General features: G+C 34.7%; 1 protein-coding gene across 6 annotated transcripts in view; it reads right to left on the reverse strand.

Moving 5' to 3' along the window:
- Positions 1 to 13,530, reverse strand: part of TBCK (TBC1 domain containing kinase) — a 107,710-nt gene that overhangs the window by 66,599 nt on the left and 27,581 nt on the right. For 5 of the 6 annotated variants that reach the window (XM_068681883.1, XM_068681881.1, XM_068681882.1 and 2 more), the window contains 11 exons: positions 12,340 to 12,413; positions 11,522 to 11,663; positions 10,256 to 10,316; positions 8,912 to 8,973; positions 7,972 to 8,033; positions 7,123 to 7,271; positions 5,961 to 6,102; positions 4,466 to 4,565; positions 2,652 to 2,701; positions 2,154 to 2,283; positions 1,156 to 1,254 (listed from right to left, as the gene is read on the reverse strand). In XM_068681883.1, the coding sequence (XP_068537984.1) occupies positions 1,156 to 1,254; positions 2,154 to 2,283; positions 2,652 to 2,701; positions 4,466 to 4,565; positions 5,961 to 6,102; positions 7,123 to 7,271; positions 7,972 to 8,033; positions 8,912 to 8,973; positions 10,256 to 10,316; positions 11,522 to 11,663; positions 12,340 to 12,413 (1,071 nt within the window). The remainder of the gene's footprint in view (positions 1 to 1,155; positions 1,255 to 2,153; positions 2,284 to 2,651; positions 2,702 to 4,465; positions 4,566 to 5,960; positions 6,103 to 7,122; positions 7,272 to 7,971; positions 8,034 to 8,911; positions 8,974 to 10,255; positions 10,317 to 11,521; positions 11,664 to 12,339; positions 12,414 to 13,530) is intronic. The other variant, XM_068681884.1, reaches the window with a different exon arrangement.

The raw sequence follows: 13,530 nt of genomic DNA on the forward strand, positions 1-13,530 counted from the left end.
TTTCTGAAAATATATACTTTCCCAAAGTACAGAAAATTCTCACTGCTCAATTTTAACAAAAGCATCTTTATCCTGCTATATTTCAGGATATATAGACCTTTCTGTGATGTTCCAAATAGCCTTAGTGATTTTCTGTTGTTTACACAGGAAGCAATATACTTGATCCATTTTCCATTCTCAAGTTAACTGAAGCTTTCAATTTCAATTAAGTAATTTACCTTCGACACTGCCAAGTGGCTTTCAGCATCAACTGCATAAAGGCTGCCTATTAATTACTACTGATATTACCAATATATACAACTTTTAAGTAGCCAGTACATGCCTAAATCCCGGAACAGGTATGCTCACAAGTGCATTTTAATGTTATGGGACAGGGAAATACTACCTTCATTGTACACATGCTAAGCTGATGAAGCATATGAACTCACCAAGCAGGGGCCAGGCCAGGCCCCTGACCAGCAGTTATTCGTTTCCTTTACAGCTTTTTTTTTCATCATATTATACGGCACTCAGCTGATAACACCCTAAGCTAGAATTCCTAAAAAAAAAGCACCTTGAGATATGTAATCTATAAGCATCTCTTTGCTGCCCTACTGAAGATTGCAAGCAGAATAGATGCAAAAGCTGAGCTGTTGAGCAATCTCTCTGAGGGGTCTTCATTTCTGGAATGTTCCTTTGGGCAAAGGACACTTCATTTATTTATTCTCCAATCTTTGGAGGATGTGTATTGGTTAGTAGGTGAAAAAAAGATATATTTGATATTTTTCACCCTGATTTGCCCATCTATCGCTGACTGGGGAAGAACTGCATTTGCCGAAAATACTAAAAATAATAAAAAAAAAAGTTAACTACCAGTTGTATTTAAATAATTTCACAAGATTTATTGTATGGGTACTATTTTTTCAACCTATAATTAAAATGAAATATAAAGGTTTTAAAGCAATATTCTTTGAAATCAAATAATGTCAGAAGCAAGAAATGTGCTTGAACATTGTCTTTGTTCATACAATTTCATGCATCATTTTCTTTAAAATTGCACTAATTTACTTGCCAAATCTTCAAATCCTTTCCGGCTTTCCTGTCCAACCAATTCCTATCCCATTCCTTCCCTGGTCAACACTGGAATTTCCACAAATGGCTTCCCATTACTCTTACCTCAACACCCAACAGGGCAGCCCAGGTTATGCCTCTCAGGAGAGGAGGGATGTCAACCCTGGCTTCTTTCCAAATCTGGTTTTTCTTATATGGGTAGGCCTTCAACGAGAAGAGATTAATAGCAAAAACATTAACACATAACTGAAATGAATCTAATCCCCATTCTGGGAAGTTTTTTCTACAAACTACAAACTGTGTCAGTCTGAACAGTGAATGCAAGTTTTACAACAAGCAAGTTTCATTCCTAAAAGGAAACCCTGGATGGCAAAGTATGGTTACATATTAAAAGACCCACTCTTTCTCATAAATGTGTTTGTGTGCTTTGGTATATATTTGATATACAAATTTAGTGATACTAATTATTATTATTTTTCTTAATCATATGTTTATACTCATATATCCAATTTTGTTTCATTTAACATTTCTAGTTAATGCCTTCCTAAGTACTGTACCTGTTAACTCTCTCTCACTCTTAAGCAAGAATCCATCTCTCTGCAAACATATAAGTAGGGTTTGGTATTCCCTCCCCTCCCCAGTATGAAACCCATGTTCGTATCACAGCTGTAGAGGTTAAGACAGCTGTTGTTTTCCCCTACAGTACTGCTTGGAAATGCAGAAATATGCACAGGTGTATTTATACCTGTATTAGGTATACATACCCTATAAAAGGTATAAATCAGGGAATTGGTCAGGAATAACTGGAATAGTAAGTCAGGAAATCAAGGATGCAGGATTAGTTTCTTCAGTAAATAGCAGGTATTAGCAGCAGCTCTATTTTTATGTGCATACTTTAAAGTCTACTTTTATATTCAGCACAATAAAGAGACCTATTTCTCATATTTTTATTTTCAATCTTGTTTTATTTTTTGTAAGGCATTCTCGCTCCTCTCTTTTGTGGTCTCTTGCATCTCTGCTTCCTTTTTCAATTACTTAGTCCTTCAAAAATCCTCTAATTAACAGACCAAATCCAATTATCCAGCATCAGAAAGATTCCATACCTTTAGGAGCCTGTCAAACAGGACAATTCTGTTTAGCTGATACTCTGTGTCCCTCTCCCGGATGATCAGAGGAAGACTGGCAGCTGCAGACAGCTCATTACTACTATTTGAATGAGGTAAAGTTGACTGGCTGGAAAAAGAATTAGGATAGTAGTAGTAAAGAGCAAAAAAAACACAATTCATTGTGAAAAAAATGAATACCCAGTGATGCATTTTTGAGTCAGAACCAAGTATAAATGGATAATTTTAAATATTCAGCACAAACAGTTGATTTTGAACAGGAAAGCAGGTTGGAATTCTCAGTTTGGATTCAGGGCCCTAAAGCCACTGGTGCTGAGTGCCTTTCAGCTCTGACCAACTTTAAGAGCCAAAGCATGACATGCTAGGTTTGCTCTTGGAAGATGGCTGAATAGCTGCACGATGTGCTACTCAAAAGTAGTAACTCAAAATTCAGTCCCTTACATATACATGTATACGGATTTACACACACACACTTACTCATCTTCGAGTAATGGATAAAATGCTTCCCCACCAACATCTTTCAGTCTCTGAAATGAAGAAAAAAGACAATTCATGATCAGAAAGCTGTTCAGAACTCACAAACAAATACTTAGTGGGCTCTGAAAACTACTACTTTACAATTCATTTACCAAGTTTAGTAGCTTGCTCTGAAACCTGTCTTAAGCATTAGCTCAGCTCTCAATCAGCAAAAAAAACCATACAGCCTTTAACACTAGAAAGGTTTACTAATATAAACTATTTTATTATTATTTTTAAGAGATAATGGAAATCATTCTGCCTGAAAAGAACTGTTATTGTCTACATAGAGCTATTTACACATGCACACACAGAAAAAGCTTCTACAGACCATGGATTAATTGATGAATATTATTAACTATTTTTTTTCCTTGCTTTTTGACATGGACTTCCTATCTAAGTAGCTGCAAAGCAACTGCAGAGCTTGGTTTTACTTTTTTAATCAGTTCAAAAGTTATGTAAATTTGAGTTCCTTTTACTAGCAGCATCTTAAAGCTGCACAGAAATACAGACACTCTCTGGGAAGGTGACAGACAAGTGTGCCTGGACTCTTGCCTGAAGTTTTCAGACATCTTTGGTGCATCATGATTAATGTTTAATACCATCCTCCCTGCAGTGCTCTGTTTTGCAGTTCAATCCCCAACTTAAAGGCATACAGCACACAGCCTGTTCCTCCTGGGATTGACAGAACAGTTCACTCTCAGTTCATTCAGACCTGATCCTCTTTTGATTTCAAGCACCATGCTCTGCTCCAAGAAAAGTGTTTGAAGAATTGTGTAAGTTCAAAAAAATTATTTCAACTAATATTGCAATATTCAGGCTTGTATCCTCCCCAAATAAAACTGCAGTACACATTTACTGCAGTTTTATTTGGGGAGGATACAAGCCTGAATCCTGCATGCTGCTGCATTTATACAAGTAGGCACTAATAATCAAAATTACAGATTAAGTGTTTTTTGTTGTTTTTTTTGGTGGCAGACATCAAGACCTCAGGAGTCACTTTCCTTATTAATTTCCATAGTCATATGGAAACAATTTTTATAAAGACTGCTACAGAATTGCAACTGCTACTATAAAAAGCCAGTTGTAAACAGTGCATTGTAAATTTCTAATTCTATAGCAATAAAGCTCTACATCTATGAAGATACGTGAACAATTAAAATACTTCAGTGATGTATGCAGTAAATCTTGTAACCCATTGCTACAGCAGGTAAAATAAGTTAGCATGAGTTTCCACTGAGAGAAAACTGCATTTTGGCAAAATACTTTGAAGTGCTCTTTCAAAGTAGTTGTTTAAGAGATATATTTTTAAAGGTTAGTATTAAACTACTAGAAATTTGACATCCAACTCTAAAGGATAAATATCTGAAGGAGCTGCAACTGAATTGAGCTGATCTTTCTTTTGAATATTGTGAGCCACCTACAGACAGGAATTAAAGAATGCAAAAAGACACTCACTGCCCCAATAAGTTTAGCAATACTGCAGAATATCAGGTGCTACAAAATTATTGTGACTGCACCAGAACAAAGCACAGGTGATAAAAAATTAGAACAGAGGGGTTGGGGGAAGATAAACCAAATTTAGAAAGCTTTTACAGAAAAAGCAACTTAATAGCATAAATCAGAATCTAACCTAGATACCAAGAAGTCTTCTCTTGGAATCATTAACACTGCCCTTTTGTAGAAACAGCAGTGGGAGCTGCTGTTCCATATTCCCTTTAAACAAACGTTTCTGCAGCAAAGACATAAGCACCTGTGCACAGAATTTTTCTTACATTTCGGAGCTGGCACAGAGACAAAGTCACAGTTGTGTCATCTAGGAGGGAACTTCTATCTCGTCCTTGCCCAAAGCTTTCACCATCTTCTAATAAAAAGCTTCAAAAGGGAGAGAAAATATATAATTCAGGTCATTTTATAACATAAGATTTGATTTAGAAAAAAAAATATCTTACATCAATCAGATTCTTCTTTAAAACAAAACAGGAGGTCTTAGAAGTATACTGCATTGACTCTGCAAAGCATGAAACCTGCTATCAAGGGAATGTACAATCACCTTAAATTATTCAAGCAGCTTTTTGTGTAAAAAGGCACATTTCAGGCTTTCCACGACTTTGGTTAGCGCACAAAGGAAGACTAATGAGATATGAGATTAATATTCCCTTTTATTCCTTGAGCTGGCACAGAACAAGACTATTTAATGGGAGAAGCAAAAATAAAACAGCACTGTCATTTGAAAGCCATTTCCAACCATGACAAAAAAAAAAAAAAGAGCAAAAATCTGATGCAGACCTGTTCTGTTGCAGTCTAAGGGATTAACAAATGCATCCAAGTAAGAGTATATAAGAATTGCCTGTTTAGTGTTATTTTAAAGTAGACAGCATCAAACTGATCACTAGAAATTAAAATATGGCTTAGGAAATTGAGTCAAATTGCATTTTTGAATGAACACCTCATCGTCATCATAGTTAGCACGACTGAAAATGTTTTCCCCACATAACTTGAAAGCAGAAACATTCACCTGCGGGCACAGTAATAGGCAATCCCTCAAAATGTCACACTACTGCTGCTATCATACCATCACTTAAAATCTAGATTTTTTCTGTTTTCAAGATACTGCACTTTTGCTGTACATGCTGATTTCATATGTTTTTAAATCACAGACCCAGCAAACTGATTTATATGAACACAAAATTCTGTTTATTAAGATCAGATTGCAGGATTAAGACATCAATATATTACATAAAATTGCAACATGTGCAGCAATAAGATAAAGGAAGTAACACTGTTATAGAATTACAAGTGAAAACCAAGCATTTAAAAATAAATAAATAAATCAGCTCATCTGCTGAAGAAATGAGCTGACCATTCAGCACTGCTGCTCTGTGAAAGAGAATTCAGATTGTGAGAATTAGCTACAGAATGAATTAATTTCCAATTAAAAATATGGTATTCAAGCATAGTGAAACTTTTTTTTTTTTTAATTGAAACTTAATGCTATTTTAATTCATGCCAAATTTAGGGACTTCCAGTTCATTATGTTGCACTTCACCTAAATTTCTTCTCAAATTTCAGAAAGCAATGTGCAATGCAGCTAGATAACAGATACAACTGTTCAAATAACACCTCAAATTTGGTAAGATGTTCAAGAATGCTATTTTCGCTGTTTTTCACATATGCACAGGTGTTGAAACTAAAAACCAAACCAAAACATTCTCTCAGCATCACTTCTCCATACATTGTCCTTCCCTTAAAGCGCTTCTCTTTCCTTACTTGGGAAGTGTGCAGACAGGTGGCTTTGATCGAATGATTTCCTTGTTGACAAGTTCTTTCTCCAAGTCTCCTCCAGCCAAACACCAGAGATAATAAACCTCTTCAATTGATCTTTCTGCTAGGTAATCACTATCTTCATCTAATAGGAGAAACCACATAAAAATTGAGTTACAGCTTTTTAGGCAGCTTGTATTTCTTCCTATCACTCTAAACACATTCTGTGGAAGAAAAGTTACTACACTTGAAAAGAGCATAATATGAGGTTAGAAGAGAAAGTGATGTACCCTTTGTACTGCTCTTTAGGAAAATTTACAGAAAGAGCAGATGGGCAGAAATCAGAGAAAAAGAAGATGTTTTTGCAGTTTGCCTTGATGATAGAAAATAGAACCAATCAGATAAATGAATCAAAGGGTGGAGTTTTGCTTTCTGGGCATCTTTTTTTTTTCCCAAAAAATTAAATAAAACAAAAACCTTATTTTGTCCCCAACAATGCTAAGAGTACAAAAAAGAAACTAGTGACTCATACTGTCTCATCATATCATATACATTAACTAGGTATAAAATCTTAGTCACCAGGAATTGCATAGTGAGATTTTTCTATATATGTACGAATCTCAGAGTTCATCAAAAAACGTCAATGAGGACTTGAAACTTTCAGCATACTGTAGTTTTAAACTCAGAAACTTCTAACCTTCTTTTATTCTGGACAATATGACCTCTCTCACAAGGATTTAGTTTTTCAGTATTTCCAAAAATGATCTCATGCTATGATTCAGCAGAATCCAGTTACCAATGCACAACACAACATAGTGGGGAAAAAGCCACCACCACCAAAAACCATCTTGTACATGTAAGTGTTCAAATTAAAAAGGCAAAAATGATACTGATATCCCAAGGTACACTTGAATAGTTATGTTAACGTTAATGTTAACTGTTTATTCCTTGAAGTCAAAGTACGAAAATAAAGATGCCATCCTTTGATTTGAACACATCCCTCAAAATCATGTCTGCCTCCAGCTGTGTCCATTAAAAAACTTACTACAAAAATTGTAGTTTTATAACCATTTAATAGTTTCTCTCTAACAAAGCATTAAAAGAAAACTCAAAACCATGTTATTTTCCTTCCCCTTTCAGTGACATTCATCCCACTACCTGCTTTTACCTTTGCATAATTGACTTATGTCTTCAGGAAGCGTTAAGTTAGCACACCTTGGAGAAGACGAGAACAGACCAGCAGGTTTGTGAAAGGGAGGGTATGCCAAGGATACTTCACTGAACAAACTGTCATGCAGCAATTCTTCTGGAGTTGGCCTTGAGTTAAGAAAAGAGAATATAATGCTATGAGTAAAGTGCTTCCATAAATACTACATTTCAGTAAGAAATGTCCCCAGTAATAAATATTAACAAGTGATGTCAAATTTCAGAAATTTTATTACCAAAAAACCTATCAATTTTTTCAATTAATAATTTATAACACTGTGCAGTCTGTTTATAGCCCAAGTTCAGATCTCACCTTCATTTAATATATAAAGCAACTATTTTCTTAACTCTCTTTTAATTCCTCTAAGCAAACGTGAAAAAAATGCAAATGCAAAACTTCAATTAAAGAACAGAAGCCTATTTCCATTTTCAGAAGAAAGTTGCGTTGGACTGTCATAACAAAAATGTCTTTTGAAAGGAGAGATTTGAAGAAAGCGGTCCTAATTCTGACCACAGCACAACTGCAGTAACCACCATGGACATCCAGTTATGGAATCACTAAAGCTGTGAAATTAAAACTGAAAATAACCAAATAGTTTTCCCACAAAAATACTATGCATCCATCTCAAGGTTTTGCACACTTCATTATTTTTTTCCGAACTCTCTACTTTCAAATATTGCAAAGTAATAAAACCAAGAAGTTATTGTCAGTAGCACAAGCCATCAGTATTCCAAAAAACGATCAGTGACTGGACTTCTAATTTCACAGAATCCTAACAGAGTTTATTATGCATTTGCAGTGAATACTTGCCTCTTAGAAGGCTGGAACGTAAGGCATTTTTTCAGTAAATCTATGGTATTTTCAGGAAGGTCCTGGAACATAAGAGAAATATGGAGGGGTTCTGGTCATTACTGTCCTAATTGAGCAAGCCACTTAGCTCATACTTAGCTTTTAATATACAAGTTAATCCTGTGAAAGCAATAAAATTTGGCATCCACACGTATGAGGTTAGCTACATGAGATCAAAATGCTGTTTGGAAATAATTTCATAACCCACATTTACTATGGGGAAAAGAAGACTAGAAAATTCAGTGTATGCAGTTATTTATTTTTATTTTTTCTAGTCTAGATATTCTGTACACAGCTGGAAACAATACAATACCTGGGAACTCCTGATAACAGTAAGAATTCGTTTTACACACAGTGTTTCAAGACATAAACACTAAAATTCACTGATTCATTCTGTGTACGGGGAGGAGTTGAACTGCATAACAACATTGTCAGAATGTGTAAAGCTCACTAGGTAGAAGGCTAAATTTCTAGAAGAAAAATCCTTAACCTCCAACACTGTAAAGAAAATTAACAACTTACTGAACCATCCAGCAAGTATTAAATTAATTGACAACAATTTTAAGAAAGAATGAACATTACCAGCACAGGGTACTCGAAAGGATCTTACATATATATTTGCAGTATAGTGCAATAAATTCAAGTGAATAAATAACTTTACTTATATATATATATATATTATATACATGAGTTTTTATGTATATAAACAAAAACAAACTTATATTTCATATGTATATATGGAATCCTATGCAGCACAACAAAAATAAATAAATTAAATAAATAAATAAGTAGAAATAAATAAGTAGAAATAAATAAATAAATAATAAAATAATAATAAATAAATAAAATAAAAAAATGTTTTGGATAAGATAGCATAGAAGAGTAAACTAGTTCCACAAACCTTAATAATATCAATGCAACCATGTTCTTCAGCTAATACTGTTACAATATCGTCTACACAGCCTTTAAAAACAAACAGAACAGTAAAAAAGTTGAAGACCATGAAACAAGTGATAGTATTTAAACAGTATATCAGTTGAAAGTCCACCACAGCATAGAATACTTTTTTTTTTTTTATTGACGTTGCCACATCAACTGAAGGTGAATTCCCAAAATTAGAAATGAGAGTAATATCCCCAACGCAGACAGAAAATTAAAGCCTAGAAAATTTAAGTAGTGCATCTAATTTAACAGCAAAAGTCTTTTTTGCAGGCTTAGTAAATCCAGAGCGTCAGTCTCTGCCAAATAAATTCCAACAGCCTTTCTATTTATTAAAAGGAAATTGAAAGAACTTAAAAAATACCTGCATATAGAAGCTCAAAGGACTTTTTATTTGCTACTTGCAGATTATACTGGAAGTGTTTTATAATTTGTTTTCAATGCATTATTGAGAAAATAACTCCCAAGTCAGAATGTGGGCATTTTTCAGTGGATGAAGGTTTATAATAACTTGCACTTAACCTGAAGGGGACTCAAACCCTTCAGAAAGCTTTGCTAATAAACCCCATGCCAAAACAGACAGAATTTCATCACCAGAGTACTAACTACTCAATAAAAAGATGTTTGTACTGACAGTATCTTTAAAGGTATCGCTATTTGCTCTGGATAAATTCAGTAACTTACTCATAAACCTTCAAATTGCAAACTCATGCTCTGCCCTTCTTCATGGCTCATACACAACCCCCACAATAAACTGAATTTTAAATGCCACAGAAAAGTCCTACTTTCACACTCATTTACATTACTGTAGACACTGATTTTTTGCTTAATGCTTATACAGTTTGTAGATGAAGTCAGAACAAAAGCCTAGACCTAGTAATAAACTCCTCAGCTCTCTATTTTCTATCTTCCAATTTGAGTTCTGCTTCTCCCTGCTTGGTATCACACCGCTGCTGCAGGGACAGTTTTCTGTAGTGTCATACAGTTCCTATCTCATTTCAGAGACTTCCTGGAACACAGAACAACAAATAACCAACACAAAGACCACCTTTCCTGAACATGTTTTTCCACAGCTTCCCTTACTCTAACACACTCATGGCTCTTCTGCAACATTATTTTACCTGTCAGCCATCTCTGTAGCTTCCCTAAGCAAGTAACCATGCTTCAAATGCATTTTAAGTTCTGGAGATGAAAGCAGACAAAAGATAAAGCACCGTACGTCTGAGCATAACAAGCTGACTAGTTTGTGAAGCTCTAATGGTAACACTACTAGGAAACTTAAAAAAAATGATTTTGTGCTACTTACCCAACATAATTATAAATTTTAATCTTTCTGCTATTTCCAAACTTTGGAATAATTTTCTCCCCTAAATGAGTAACAAGATTAAATCAACATTTGAATGCTACTACATAAAAATATTTAGATAGCACACACATCCACCTATATACAAAAACAGTGAAATAAGCTTCTTCAGATTAATTTTAGAAACATTTAGAAACACGATTTACCCCCAAATATACCAGAAGCAGTTTCATAACATCAAAAAGAAAAAAATGTATCATTTATAATGTCTCTTAACTGGAACAAATAAAAACAAACAAAAAACATGCAAAACAAATCCTCAGGTTGCTTCAGCAAAGCTGCAGGTTTATTATTAGTTTAGTAACAAGCTTTCAAAACCCTGTATTTTTTCCAACATAAGCGTGAAAAAAGGTGATGTTCATGGTCCTGACCCAGTGACAGCCATAGCTTGTATGGCACACTATTTTTGAAAAGTCATCCAAATATCAGTTCTAAAATGTTTCAACAATATTTTTATGAAAAGATACTTATTCAAAAGAGGAATAATGATCCATGAACACTATGAGAAGTCACAGAATACATAAAAGAATTTCCAGTGCCCTGATGTATTCACTAATACATGCTCTTGACCATGTAACTGTCAGACCATTTAATTGTATAATGAAACTAACTGTTAGCATTGGTATATTTGCCAGATCGTGTTTCTATAGAGAATGTTGCTGTCTTTGATTGAAAGTCAAATTTAACATGTACAAGTGGTAAAAATTATGTTGTCTTAATTTATTCTAACATCTAAAGCCAAATAAGTATTTTTCAAATAAACCTTTAATTCCCTATAGACACTCTTTAAACTCTGGCAATAAGGCAGATGTAGTGCTTTCATAGTAAAGAAACTTTATTAGTTTCTCATCCTTTTTGAAGAGAATGAGGGCATGACAGCAATATGCTGTCATAAATATGCTTATAAGCATAATTAAAACAAAAAGTTACCTGGAGAGACTTGGTTTAGAAGCTATTACTAAGAATTAGATCACGCAATTGCATCATTGTGGCTTATTCAAGGCAGCTGCCCTTCATGGTAACACTCAGCCCAAGCCAACACGTATCCAGTAACTTGAACACCACCACCAGTACTGGTTAGGTGGGAATGCAAAATGTAGTCTGATATTTGGAGTCAAGTGCTGGACAAGTGTCATTAACCCCATTAGCAAGAGCAATCAACCTGACGTAACTATTCCCCAAAAGTCACAGTCAAACCCTCTTACATACCATGCAAAGCTCAAATAGTATTATGCCAAGAGACCACAGATCTGATTTAGGGCCAGAAGGCAGAGGCTTCTCACACTGGGTATGGTCGCTTGGTTTGACTATTCCCTGTGCAATTACTTCAGGTGCCAGATACGAAGGGTACCTAAAAAGATGCAGCAACATTAAGTAATAATCTGTCTGTCCAAAAACCTACTTTTCAGTTACACTAATGAAATTAATTTTGTGTTCTGAGAAACTCGAATTCATACCAATGCAGGTTGTTAGCCAAAATGTACACATTGCAGTAGTTTCACTCCAATGACAAAGTAGTGTCTAGTACATGAAGGTCAAATTTTAATCATTAGCTCTGTCTTTTTGTGAAAGTAAAGAACAGCACTTTTCAAAACAGTTCATCTATTTAAAGATTCAATAGTATGTGTATATATGTATATATATGTAAAGATGCAATATATTTATTCAAAGTAAATGTATACCGAATTTCAGCAGTAGTACATTAAATAAATGTACCCTAGATCCATCCCAGGAGTGTGTGGGTGGGGTTGGTCTTGTTCATTGTCAGGATTCCCATCAAGTAACTTTTGAATTAGCAAAATAAATAAATACCCCCCTCAAGAAAAAAAAACAACACCAAAAAAAACAGCAAAATGTTTACCTGTTGTTAAATCATTTTAAAAGTAACAATATCACTTGTTCCTTCAATCGTTCATGATAATACAATAAAAAAAAATCTGAAAACTTTCAAAAGGAAATATCACTACTACCTTTGTGCACCCAAGCAATATCCTTAATATATTTGTATTGTGCAGCTCCATACTTACCCTATAGGAAAATCAACATCAACGCCTTGAGCAGTCATATGGTAGAGTCCAAATTTAGCCAACTTGACATGTCCCTGAAAAAAATAAAAATAAAAATCAAGAGCAGCAGAATCTGACATCACAAGAATCTTTGAGTTTACAAATATATATGTGTATATATACATATATATATTTATGCTAATTTGTCATAAGTAATAAGTTGTCAGAAGGCATAAGAAGCCAGCCTCTTACATTTCTGTTTCAGCTCTTAGGTACAGTTCCACTAAAAGCTAGTAAGGTGCTTATTTCTAATGCTTTTACTCTCTGAGAGCACTGTGTAATCACTTTGGGGTATGTCAGCAAGTCAGAACTTTGTACAGTCACAATATATTTTCAGTAAATTAAAAGGAGTTAATACTCTCTTGAACATTTTTCCTGTTTCAAAAACTGTTTGCAATCCTGTTTGAATCCTAGAGCTCCCTAAGCAGCCCCACTATTCTCTCACCTCTGCCATTTACCCAGCCTTGCTCCTCCAGTCTTTCTCACCAACTCATTACTATCTTGCTCTCTTTAACTGTATCCACATACATTTCAATCAAATAAGTTTTCCAGGTGCTTGGTTTTATTCTGTGGAGGTAGAAAGGTAACACCAACACCAAAATAACAACAACAAAAAAATAGGCATCGAAGTTAAACTGATATATAGTTTCTGCTGGATTTTGAATTATACTCAGCTACTCTGCAGGTGGTGCAACAGTGAAGGCTACATCAGCAAGCAATTCAGAGGGCAGGGAAAAAGTCTTGAAATTTATAGTCTCACGGCCCCCTTTGCTCTCTTACTGATTGCAGGGCTATCTTAAAATCCTAAGTACTTTTGCTTGTTAGAGCATTATTATGATGTTCGTTTGTACAAGTAATTTACCCAAGAACATATTCGTAAGTGTTCCTTTCTTCCTTCCTCCTCTTTTCTCTCTACCTTCCAAGGGGAAGATCTAGCACTTCTATTTAAATCAAGTAAGAAGGGGAAGGAGAGAGGGGAAACTGAGCTCTTTGACTGTTAGTTCAGATAAAGGGATGGCTCTGAATGTAGCAGTAGCTATTAATTTCTCTCATCTTTTTTGAGGGAAACCTTTATTCCACACTGCCAACTCAGTAGTCTGACAACAGAATTGACAGACTGGAATTTTAATAATTTAATACAAAGAAATATAT

The sequence above is a fragment of the Anas acuta genome, chromosome 4, assembly GCF_963932015.1.
Source record: "Anas acuta chromosome 4, bAnaAcu1.1, whole genome shotgun sequence".
Taxonomy (NCBI): Eukaryota; Metazoa; Chordata; class Aves; order Anseriformes; family Anatidae; genus Anas; species Anas acuta.